The sequence below is a fragment of the Rattus norvegicus genome, chromosome 2 (assembly GCF_021556685.1).
Source record: "Rattus norvegicus strain SHRSP/BbbUtx chromosome 2, alternate assembly SHRSP_T2T, whole genome shotgun sequence".
Taxonomy (NCBI): domain Eukaryota; kingdom Metazoa; phylum Chordata; class Mammalia; order Rodentia; family Muridae; genus Rattus; species Rattus norvegicus.
In genome coordinates, this window is record NC_141535.1 from 195,698,457 (window position 1) to 195,711,190 (window position 12,734).

The 12,734-nt window shown below is 41.7% G+C and overlaps 1 protein-coding gene and 1 pseudogene across 6 annotated transcripts in view; one reads left to right on the top strand and one right to left on the bottom strand.

The window, feature by feature from the left end:
* Positions 1–12,734, top strand: part of Chia (chitinase, acidic) — a 154,626-nt gene that overhangs the window by 110,936 nt on the left and 30,956 nt on the right. For 4 of the 6 annotated variants that reach the window (XM_087614032.1, XM_087614039.1, XM_087614034.1 and 1 more), the window contains one exon: positions 9,048–9,105. The exons of the other annotated variants lie outside the window; for them this stretch is intronic. In XM_087614032.1, the coding sequence (XP_087470158.1) occupies positions 9,048–9,105 (58 nt within the window). The remainder of the gene's footprint in view (positions 1–9,047; positions 9,106–12,734) is intronic. 6 annotated transcript variants of the gene reach the window in all.
* Positions 1–12,734, bottom strand: part of Chia-ps1 (chitinase, acidic, pseudogene 1) — a 264,086-nt pseudogene that overhangs the window by 97,819 nt on the left and 153,533 nt on the right.

Below are 12,734 nucleotides of genomic sequence, written 5' to 3' on the forward strand. Positions count from 1 at the left end.
GAAGATATAATGTTAAGAAAATCCAAAGAATCATTAGGTCTTACTTCAAAAGTTTATAATACTCCCCAAAATTGGAAAATCTTAATGAAATGGATGGTTTATTTAGATACTACTTAGTGTAATTAAATCAATATCAGGCAAACAAGTTAAATAGTCGTATAACTACAAAGCAAATAGAAGCAGCCATTAAAAGTCTTCCAGCCTCCCCCTCACAAAGTCTTCCAACCCCAAAATCCCCAGGGCCAGAATTTTTTAGTTGAGAGTTTTATGAAACTTTCAAATAAGAACTAACAACATTTTTCTCAAACCATTTCACAGACTAGAAATAAAAAGAATATTGCCAGACTCATCACCCTCACAAAGACTCAATAAAGAAAGAGTATTTCAGACCAATACCCATTATGAACATTGATACAAAAATAATCAATAAAATACTCATAATGAATCCAAGAACATCGGAAAACCACCATCCACTATGATCAAGTAGGCTTCATCTCAGGAATACAAGTATGATTTAATACACGTAATAGAGTGTTTATATCCAAAATATATAAAGAACTAAAGAAGTTAGACTCCCTCCTGCAAAAAAAAAAGAAAAGAAAAACCAAAAAATCCCCAAAAATACAAAAAAACCCCCAAACCCCAAATAATCCAATTAAAAATGGGCTTCAGAGCTAAAGTTCTCAATAGAGGAATCTTGAACGGCAGAGAAGCACATAGAAAATGTTCAACATCATTAGTCACCAGGGAAATGCAAATTAAAATGATCCTGAGATTCTACCTTACACCAATTAGAATGGCTAAGATCAAAAACTCAAGTGACAACCCATGCTGGCAAAGATGTGGAGAAAGAGGAATACTTCTCCACTGCTGGTGGGACTGCAAACTGGTACACTCACTCTGGAAATCAATCTGGCAGTTCCTCAGAAAATTGGAAACAGTTCTACCTGAAAATCCAGTTATATTGTTCCTGGGCATATACCCAAAAGATGCTCCACCATACCACAAAGACACTTGTTCCACTATGTTATAGCAGCTTTATTTATAGTAGCCAAAAGGTGGAAACAATTCAGATGTCTCTCAACTGAAGAATGGGTACAGAAAATGTTCATTTATACAATGGAATACTATTCAGCCACTAAAATTGTGGAGATCATGAATATTACAGGCAAATGGATGGAACTAGAAAATATTATCCTGAGTGAGGTAACTCAGACTCAAAAGGACATGTATGGTATGTACTCACTAATAAGTAGATATTAGCCAAAAAGTACAGAATACCAACGATACAACCTACAGAATGTAAGAAGTTTTACAAGAAGGAAGGACCTAGTATGGATGCTTCAATCCCACTCAAGAAGGGGAAGAAATTTTGGAAGGCAGGAGGGAGGGACTTCTGTGGGAGAGGCTTGGGGAGGGGAACAGAGGGTAGGATCATGTGTGGGAGAAGACAGGAGAGAATCCACGAGGGCCATGAGAATGAATGGAAATATGCAGCTGTTGTGATGGGTGGCAGGGGGAACCTTTAGGAAGTTCCAGAGACCTGGGATGTGAGAGGCTCCTAGGATTCAATGGGGATGACCTTAGTCAAAATACCCAACAGGAGGAATATGGAATATGAAGAGACTCCCTTCAGTAGACAGACATGTTCCCAGTGGAGGGATGGTTCTAGACACTAGGGATTGTGCTACCAACCCATCTTCAACTAACTCAACTGTCCTGGGAACTCCCAGAGACTAATCCAGCAACCAAAGAGCATCTGTGGTGTGGTCTGTGGCCCCCCAGAACATATGTAGCAGAAAAATGCCATGTCTGGCCTCAGTGGGAAAGGATGTACCTAATCTTGTAGAAACTTGGTGTCCCAGGGAAGGGGTATTCTCACAAGGGGTGAGGTGACTTGGTGGTGGGCGGGTAGGTGAGGATGGGTAGGTGGGTGGAGACACACCTTTTCAGCGGCAAAGTGAAGGGAGATGGGATGGAGACATCTGTGTAGGGGGATTGAAAGCAGAGGGGGGACAACACTTGGAATATAAATAAAAGAAAAAAAAGCATTAACAGATGAAAGAGTGGACTGTGTTGAAGGCTCAGTTCTCTGTTGCTTTTATAGGAATCCACCATTACAGTGACTGGGTCAGCTAAGGGACTTTGAAATGATGGAGTAGGGTCCAGGTTTTGGAATATCCAATATTTGGAAGCCTTCACATCTGACAAGGAGTGGAGGCTCTCAGACCCATGCCTTTCATCTTTGATGGGCTCAATGAGACATTATTTGCACTGCAGAATGATACAGCAGACAAATGAAAACTCTTAGCAAGCATTCCCTTCGGATCTTCCTGGGCCATGGCACCCTCCTTTCTGAGTGCTCACTGAGTGACAGATCTCCTGGAGCTGGAGTTCCAGGGTTGTCAACTCCCAGTTTCTCCCTGTCATTTCTGGTGAGATCCTGATTTCATGTATCTGTGGCACCTGAAATCTTTTTCTTGCTTTGTCTGTCACTGTGGTGGTTGGAAGATGTTTGGCCCAGGGAACAGCAATATTTGAATGTGTGACCTTGTTGGAGGAATTGTGTCACTGTGGGTGTGGGCTTTAAGATCCCTGTCCTAGCTACCTGGAAGCCAGTGTTCTCCTAGTGGCCTTTAGATGAAGAGTTAGAACTCTCCGCTCCTCCTGCACCCTGCTACCATGCTTCTGCCTTGATGATAATGACAACCTCTGAATCTATACAATGCCTTTCCCTCCATGTAGTCTACATAAGAGAAACTCAAATCAAAGAGCTCCTCCATAGAACCCAGGTGAAGTCTTTGGCAGGACTTATGATAATGAATTAACCCTAAGACTTTAACATTATGTAGATTTAAGTAGAGGGCAGAAACCTTGAAGATAGCAAAATTGAACTTCATATTTTCTGGTAATAAACTGGCTCTCTGAACTCCATGTAACAACACAGGCTCAGCTGTGAACAACTATCCTTTAATGTTTCTCTAGCTTTAAGTGTGGTTAAAATTGTGCTTTTCCCACAGAGTATCTGGTGATGTATTATGAACTTTGAGCAGAGTACAGCTATGTCCTTGGCCACCTGAGATAAAGCTGATTTGAGACAATGAGTATCTCAAAGCAGCAGAGACTACAGTAGAACAAAGATCCCTAACAAAAGTGGGTCTGGATTGATGCCTTTTTCCTGTTCAGGTTTTGGTTATTTGAGCCAAGTGATACTTTTGCTCAGACTCCTCTTTTGGATATTAGCAATCTGAATAACATAGACCATTGACCATTGCAGTTTTAATGAAATGTGAACAATAAAGTTATTCATACCTAAAAATGGAATTCACCATATGAACAAACTGAAAGAAAACAAATCACATTATTATCTCACTAGATTCTGAGAAAACTTTTGACAAAATCCAACCCCCTTTATGTTAAGTCTTGAGGGGATCAGGAATACAAGATGTGTACCTAAACATAATAAAGCCAACATATAGCAAGCCAATATCCTACATATATTAAGTAGACAGAAATTTAAACAATTCCACTAAAATCAGGGACAGACAGATTGACTGCTTACTCTCTACCTATCTAATTTAGTACTTGAGTGCCAGATAACCATGGCATAGTCCATAGTCCCCCAAAAATAGGGTAATAAGGAAGTCTCAAGGGAGGATGAATGGGTCTCACTCAGAAGAGGAAGCTAAATAATGATTGGGAGTGGATGCAGAGAGGGAACTGAGTAGGAGATGGAGTAAGGAGAAGAATGGGAATGGCGATCATGCATGCGTGCGTGTGTGTGTGTGTGTGTGTGTGTGTGTGTGTGTGTGAGAGAGAGAGAGAGAGAGAGAGAGAGAGAGAGAGAGAGAGAGAGAGAGATAGTTGTGAATGAGAATGGAAATTGGTGGGAGGCATCTCTGTTGACTAGCTAGAGGCCTAGTATACAGGAAGATATGGGGAGTCTGTGGAGGTGACCCTAAGTGAGATTCCTTTTACCTTTTAGAGTGGGATATGGAGACTGAAGTGGTCACCTCCTGTGGCCAGATGGGACTTCTAGGGGGAAGAAAGGAGGACATCAATCCACCCACAAAACCTTCAACTAAAGATTTGTCCTTCCTACAAGAATTGCAAGGATAAAGATGTAGCAGAGATTGAGGGACTGATGACTGCCCCAACTTGAGACTCGTCCCATATGAGAAAGCCTACTCCTGACACTATTAATGATACTCTGTTATGTTTACAGATAGGAAACTAGTACTACTCTCTCCTTACAGGCTTCTCCTAGCAGCAGATGGAGGCAGATGCAGAGACCCACAGTCAAACATCAGGTGGAGCTCAGGGAGTCTTGTAGAAGAGTGGGGAATAGAAGTTAGTAAGCCAGAGGATTCAAGGACATTACATGTTGTCTACAGAGTCAACTAACCTGGACCATGGGTCTTTCAGAACCTGGGGCACCAACTGGGAGCATGCAGGATCTGGACCCAGACTACCTACACAGTTGTAGCCAATGTGCTGCTTGGGTTTCATGTGGATCCCCTAACAAGTGGAGCAGGGGCTGTTTTGGTCTCTGTTTCCTGCCATTGAATTCCCTTCCCCCTACCTGAACTGCCTGGTTGGGCCTCTTGGAGAGACTGTGTCTATTTCTGTAGGGACTAGATACCTCAAGGTAGGGTGGCAACCAAAGAGGTTTCCCCTTCTTCTTAGAGAAGAATGAATTAGAGAGAGAGATTTGTAGGGGTGGGGCTGGGCAGAGAAGAGGGAGGGTGGGCTTTGATTGAGATATAAAAATTCTCTTTAAAAAAAGATGGAGCAGAAATTGAGGGAATGGCCAACCAATGACTGGCCCATCTCAAGATCCATCCTACGTAAGAGAGCCAACCAACTCCTCTTACTATTAATGATGCTCTGCTATGCTCACAGCCAGGAGCATAACCAGGCATAACTTTTCTTAGAGACTTCATCCTGGAGCTGATAGAAGCAGCTGTGAAGATCCACAGCTAAACAATAGGTGGAGTTCAGGGAGCCTTGTGGAAGAGTCGGGGTAAAAGTAGAGAGAGCCGGAGTGGACAAGATCACTACAAGAAGACCCACAGAGTCAAATATTCTGGGCCCATGGGGGTTTACAGAGACTGAATTACTGACCAAAGAGCATGCATAGGTTGGAACTAGGCCCCCTAAGCAGATGTGCTGCTTAGTCCTTATGTGAGTTCCCTAACAGTAGGAGAGGAGGCTGCCTTTGACTCTGCTGTCTGACTTTGGATCTCTTTCTCCTAGCTGGGCTGCCTTGTGTGGCATCAGTGGGAGAGGATGTGCTTAGTCTTGCTTCAACTGGATATCCCAGGGCATAGGAATACACAAGGGGGGGGGCTTATCCTCCTTTGAGGAGAAGGGAGGGGTAATGTGGGAAGGTATTTGTAAGGTAGGGCTAGGAGTAGAAGAGGGTCTGGTGGCTGCGATCGGGATGTAGAATGAATATATAAATAAATTAAAGAAAAAAATCCTTTCCTGGTGGGTCTGCTATTGGCTTATAGTCATATCCTTCACCAAGCCTCAAAAACACACTCACACACACACACACACACGCACGCACGCACGCACGCACACACACACACACACACACACACACACACACACGCACACACACACACAGGCACATACAACTACTACTATCACTACAACAAAAAATAAAACCAAAAAGAAAACTCCTTGTATTTGCATTTTTAATTTTTTTTATGGACCAGTAGAAAGAATGAAGTGAGGAACAAGAGGAAGTGCTATGTAAATGGAGACTGAAGTTATTCCTACTGTTAAGCTTCAAACTGTTCTTATCACATGTTGGGTGTAAGGAGTAGGAAAGGTTCGATAGATGCAGTTTCCAAATTTGTAAAATAAAACACACATGCCACCTTGCAGGGTAGTGTTAAGCATTAAACAAAGTGTTTGTGAAAAATCAAGACACTGATAAGCATTCTACATTCTCTAACTCCTCCATTGGGGTCCCCTTGTTCAAGTCCATTGGTTAGCTGCAAGTATCCTCATCTGTATCTGTAAGGCTCTGGCAGAGCCTCTCAGGAGACAGCTATATCCGGCTCTTGTCAACAAGCACTTCTTGGCATCAGCAATAATGACTAGGTTTGGTGGCTGCATATGGGATAGATCTCCGGATGACCTTTTCTTCAGTTCCTGTTCCACTCATTGTCCCTGTATTTCCTCCCATGAGTATTTTGTTGTCCCTTCTAAGAAAGCATGAAACATCCACATTTTGCTCTTTCTTCTTCTGGGGCTTCATATGATCTATTAATTTTTTCTTAGGTATTTCAAATTTTTGGGCTAATATCCATTTATCAGTGAGTGCATACCATGTATGTTCTTTTGTGATTGGGTTGCCACACCAAGGATGATATTTTCTAGTTCCATCTATTTGCCTATGAATTTCACGAAGTCATTGTTTTTAATAGCTAAGTAGTACTCCATTGTGTAGATGTACCACATTTTCTATATCCATTCCTCTGTTGAATGACTCTGGATTCTTTCCAGCTTCTGGCTATTATAAATAAGGCTGCTATGAATATAGTGGAGCATGTGTCCTTGCTATATGTTAGAGCACCTTTTGGGTGCATGCCTAGGAGTGGCATAGCTGGGTCCTCAGGTAGTACTATGTCTAATTTTATGGGCACGTCCACACTGATTTCCAGAGTGGTTGTATCAACTTGCAATCCTATCAATAATGGAGGAGTGTTCCTATTTCTCCACATCCTCACCATCATCTACTATCACCTGAGTTTTTCACCTTAGCCAGTCTGACTGAGTATATAGACTTTTGCAATATGATCTGATTTTTTTTGAATTTCTGAAAACATCCAGGGAATTCAGGACACGATGAGAAGATCAAACCTAAGGATAATAGGCATAGAAGAGTGAATATTCCCAACTTAAAGAGCCAGTAAATATGTTCACCAAAATTATAGAAGAAAACTTCCATCACTTAAAGAAAGAGATGCCCATGAACATACAAGAAGCCTACAAAACTCCAAACAGATTGGCCCAGAAAAGAAATCCCTCCTATATCATAATAGTCAAAACACCAAATCCACAAAAGAAAGAATATTAAAAGCAGGAAGGGAAAAAGGTCAAGTAATATATAAAGGCAGACCTATCAGAATTACACCAGACTTCTCATCAGAGACTATGAAAGTTAGAAGATCCTGGAATGCAAGGGTGTTGATGTGGGAGTGGGTGGGTGAGAGTGGGAGCATCCTCATAGATGCAGGGGGAGGGTGGAGAGAATATTGGAGAGAAGGGGAAGGAGATAAAATTTAATATGTAAATACATAAAATATCCAAGAAAAATAAAATTAAAAAATATTAAAAAAAGAAAAAAAAAGGAAAAGTTACTTTTGTTCCTATTGGGCATTAAACTTAGGACAGCACGCATGCTGGTCAAGTGTTCCATCACCGAGTATATTCTCCAGATATACTTGCCTGTGGAGAAAGATCTAATGCATAATATGAGGACTGGAGTCAATAGCAGTGTATTGTATCATGAACTTTCCTTTGTGAGTGGATTATTGCTATTTCCTTGGGGGAATGGATTTCTTTGTAAGACGATGGATGTGGTAGCTTCTTTCAATTGTATACTTTTATTAAGATATCATATTCTATTTACCTTAAATATATACAAAATCTATTTCAAAAGCTCTTCATATTGTACACTTTAAATAAATACAGTGTAAATAGTTTAAAAATTATTATCTAAATTTATCAACTTGGATATAGATGTCTCCTGAGAAACATAGCCAGAGCATATCAAATATAGAGGTGAATGCTAGCAACAAACTACTGAACTGAGAACGGGATCCCCACTGGAGGAATTAGAAAAAGGATTGAAAGAGTGGAAGGGGCTTGCAACCCTACAAGAACAACAATGCCAACCAACCAGAGCTCCCAGAGACTAAACCACTACCAGAAGACTATACATGGATTGACCCATGACTCCAACTGCATATGTAGCAGAGAATGGTCTTGTTGAGCACTAATGGAAGGAGAAGCCCTTGGTCCTGCCAAGGTTGGAGCCCCAGTGTAGGGGAATGTTGGGAGGGACGGGGTGTATGGGGAGGGGAACAATGTTATAGAAGAGGAGGAGATGAGATAGGGGACTTATGTCTGGAGAAACTGGGAAAGGGAATAACATTTGAAATGTAAATTAAAAATATCCAATAAAAAAGAAGAAAAAATTAAAAATTATTACTTATCTAAACACACACACATACACACACACACAAACACACACACACACACACACACACACACACACACACACATATATATATATATATATGTTACTGTATTAACTGTAATTTGTAACAGAGATCTAGACCTTTGCTCAACTGCTTCCCTGATAGAAATACCATTCAGGCCATAAAACTCAGCATGCAGACAGTACTACATGCCAAAATGAAGACATAACCCATCAAAATTCATAGTTATAGGATAATATACAAAGTACTAACCTTGCCTTTTCACTTCTGTAGTCTGTTTCTGACTAAATGTTCTTGTTGCCTGAAGTATATTAATTGAAGCTATGTTTTTTGTGCTTAAAAGGTCACCCCAAGAACTGATCAGTTCATGCTACACTGGAATCCCAAACTCCCAGTGTATTTGCAGGCTGGCCAATTAAAAACTTTCTATTGGTTTAAAAAAGTGGAGTACAGAGGTAAATAGAGAATTCTTAACCAAAGAACACAGAATGGCCAAGAAGCACTTAAAGAAATGTTCAACAACCTTAGTCATCAGGGAAATGCAAATCAAAACGACCCTAAGATCCCACCTTACACCAACCAGATTGTCTATGATCAAAAACACAGGTGATAGCAGATGTTGGTAAGGATGTGGAGAAAGAGGACTGCATGCTGGTAAAACCACTTTGGAAATCAGTCTATCGGTTCCTGAGAAAATAGGAAATCTACCTGAGGACCCAGCTATACCACTCTTGGGTATATACTCAAACAATGCTCCACATGCTCCACTATGTTCATAGCAGCCTTATTCCTATTCTTATTTCATAGCCAGAAGCTGGAAAGAACCCAGATGTCTATCAACAGAAGAATGGATGCAGGAAATATGGTACATATTCACAATGGAGTACTACTCAACTATTAAAAACAATTTCATGAAATGCATAGGCAAATGGATGGAAGTAGAAAAATATCATCCTGAATGAGGTAACACAGACACAAAAGAACACACATGGTATGTACTCTCTAATAAGTGGATATTAGCCCAAAAGTCTACCATGCTCACTATACAACCACAGAACATAGGGAGCATAGAAGGAAGAAGGAAGAAGACCAGAGTGTGGATGCTTCAGTCTTGCCTTGAGGGGGAACAGGACAATTGTGAGAGGTGGAGGGAAAGGGGTACCTGAGAGGGGGAAATAATGGGGAGGAAATGAGGATGGCAGCGTCAGAATTGGGAGGAGATGTGAGAGAGGTACAGGGGGTCAGGAAATCGAACAAAAATATGCAGCAGGGGCATGAGGAACTGGGGTTAGCCACCGGAGGGTCCCAGATACCAGGGAAATGGAAGGCTCCCAGGACCCAGTGGAGATGACTTTAGCCAAAATGTGCAGAGAAGGGGGAGATAGATCCTGTAGAGACCTCCTCCAGCAGATAGTCATGGACGCTGGTGGAGGAAAGGGGGCACCCACCCATCTGTCATCTTTGGACAGAAATGTTCCTGTCCAAAGGAAGAACAGGGACAAAAAATAGAACAGAGACTGAAGGAAGGGCCTACCAGGGACTGCCCCACCTGGGGAATCCATTATGTCTGCAAACACCAAACCGAACACTGTTGCCCTGGTCAAGAGGTGCTTGCTGACAGGAAACTGGAGGACTTCCTGAGAATGTCCAGCCAGCAACTAACCAATATAGATATGAATGTTTGGAGCCAGCCATCAGACTGGGTTCAGGAACCTAGTAGGGGAGCTGGCGGAAGGACTGGAGTAGTGGAGGGGGATTGAAACCTCATTGAAGAACAACATAGACTGACCTGACCACCCAGTTCTTTTAGAGTCTAGACCACCAACCAAGGAGTGTACCTGGAGGGATCCATTGCTCCAAATATATATGTAGCAGAGGATGGCCTTACTTGACAGCAGTGTGAGGGGAGGCCTTTGGTCCCAGGGAGGCTTGATACCCCAGCTAGGGGGATGCTGCAGTATTGGGGGTTGTGGTGGGTGGGGGAGCTCTCTCATACAGGCAAAGGGTAGGGGGACAGCTGATGTGGGATGGGGAGCTGGTGGAGGGGGTAATAGGGAAGTGGGATATTGTAGGATGGGGGCTTGGTGGAGGGAGTAACCAGGGAGTAGGAGGGAGGAACCTGGGTGGGTTAGGGGAGTCAGAAAGGAAAGGGGGAACATGATCAGGTATTAATGGAGGGGGCAGGAGTGAAACTCTGAGTGCCAGCAAAATGAATGGAAACAGGTAGGAGGCGGGGACCCTCTAGAAAGTACCAGAGATCTAGGAGGAGAGAAAGACTCTCAGGACTCAAAGGGAGGGACACTAGATAGCCCAACTATGAGGAGAGGAAAGTTGTAGAGTCCACCTCCAGGGGAAAGATAGGGCATCAAGTGGAGGCATGGGGTTGCCATTCCACAGTCAAAAACTCTGATACAGTATTGTTCCTGTCTAAAAGAACCGCAGGGACAAAAATGGAAGAGACACTGAGGGAAAGGATGTTCAGTGATCAGCCCAAATTGGGGTCCATCTCAAGAGGAGGCTCCAAGATCTGACACTATTACTGATGCTATGGTGTACTTATAGACAGGAATCTAGCATGACTGCCCTCTGAGAAGTCCAACAAATTCGTGACTCAGACACAGATACTTACACCCAACCAACGAACAGTAGTCAGGGACCCCTGTGGTTGAGTTAGGGAAAGGCTGAAAGAAGTTGTTGGGTAGGGTGACCTCATAGGAAGACCAGCAGTCTCAACTAACCTGGATCTCCAAGATCTCTTAGACACTGAACCACCAACCAGGCAGCATACATTAGCTGCTAAGAGTTGACCCCCAAGACATATACAGCAGAGGGCTGCCTGGTCTGACCTCAGAGAAAGAAGATGCACCTAGCCCTGGAGAGACTTGAGGTCGCAGGGAATGGGAAGCCTGGCAGGGTGGCAATGGGTGGAGACATCCTCTTGGAGACAGGGGAGGAGGAATGGGATGAGGAACTGTTGAAGGGTGGACCAGGAGGGGGATAACAACTGGACTATAAAAAAGATTAAAAATAATTAAAAATAAATATTTACCTTTCTTAATTCAGTGACCAGAAACCACTGGCTTCTGGCAAGCAACACCTGCTGTTTAACAGTAAGGGATTAAGTAAAGACTTGTTTATCTGGCTCTTTGTTCTCTTCTTATAGGTCACTCTCTGATTTAGCTAGTGGGTCTGAGTTCATTAACTCTTTGGGAGCCAGAGAAAGCTACTCTCACAGAGAAAAACACTCTGAATCTTTATTGGTGAGAGAAAAAAGGGGGAACCCTTTCCTATTGTACCTTTTTATACTTTCTCAAGATAAAGATCACATGTCATTCCAAACATCTTTACATTCCAAAAGTTCCTAAAAAATCAAATAAGGAGATACAGCAGAAATGTTTATATGTGTTTTCAGTAAGATCAGTTCCTAACTAATGTTCAATATCTATCTTCTAGCTTTACAAGTTTATTAAAAGTTTAAAGCAATACTTTTTATGTCAGCACAGTTTTGTCAAAAAAGAAAATTATCTGCCTTGTGACTCATTAGTTTTGAAGTTTTGTATAGGTACCTCAATGTTGCACAAAGTACTATAGGCAACTAAAGGACACTAACTGCAGGAGGAATAGTCTTTTTCAGGCAAGAGTACAACAGTTGATTATCTACTACCAAATGGCCAATACTGAAAACATGCATATAATAGAATTAAATAGACTGAGAAGGTTATATTTAGGAATTTATACATGTTTACACACACACACACACACACACACACAGATACACATATGCCTATAACAACAATTAATAAAAATATCCAAATGTATTTGAAAGAGAGATAGAGGTGTCTATGGGAGGATTTGAAGAAAAGAAAGGGATGGGAGAAATGATGTAGTAATATAATCTCAAAAAAAGAAAAATACTATTTTGAAATTCCATCACACCCATAGTCAACATGACTACCATAGAGAAAACAAATGACAAAAAATACTGAATAAAATGTGGGGGAAAAAGGAACCATTGTACACTATTGGTATAAAGAATGTAAATTGGTACAGAAATAATAGAACTCAGCATGTAGGTTTCAGAAAAAGATAAAAATAAAGCTATAATATAACCCAGCCCAACCACTGGATGTGAACCCAAAAGAGTCACTGTGCTTCAGAGGCATGTCCATTCTAATCATTGCAATACTTCAAACAGCTGGAAAATAACATTGGCCAGATATACATCAACTGATGAATAGATAATAAAAATGTGGTACATATATGGAATGTTTGTAGGGAAACGGACGAAACTGGAAAATAGACTAGTTAACCTAGTCCCATAGAGATGAATGCCATGTTTCTATCATACACATGTTTTAGCTCTGGATTTTTAGATTTGTACATTTTACTTGGAATGTCTACAGAGGCCAGTAAGCTATAAATCACCTTCTGGGTTTGAGGATGGGCCTTAAAAAGAAGTAGAACCCATGTGACAGAACAGATGTGTTATGGAAT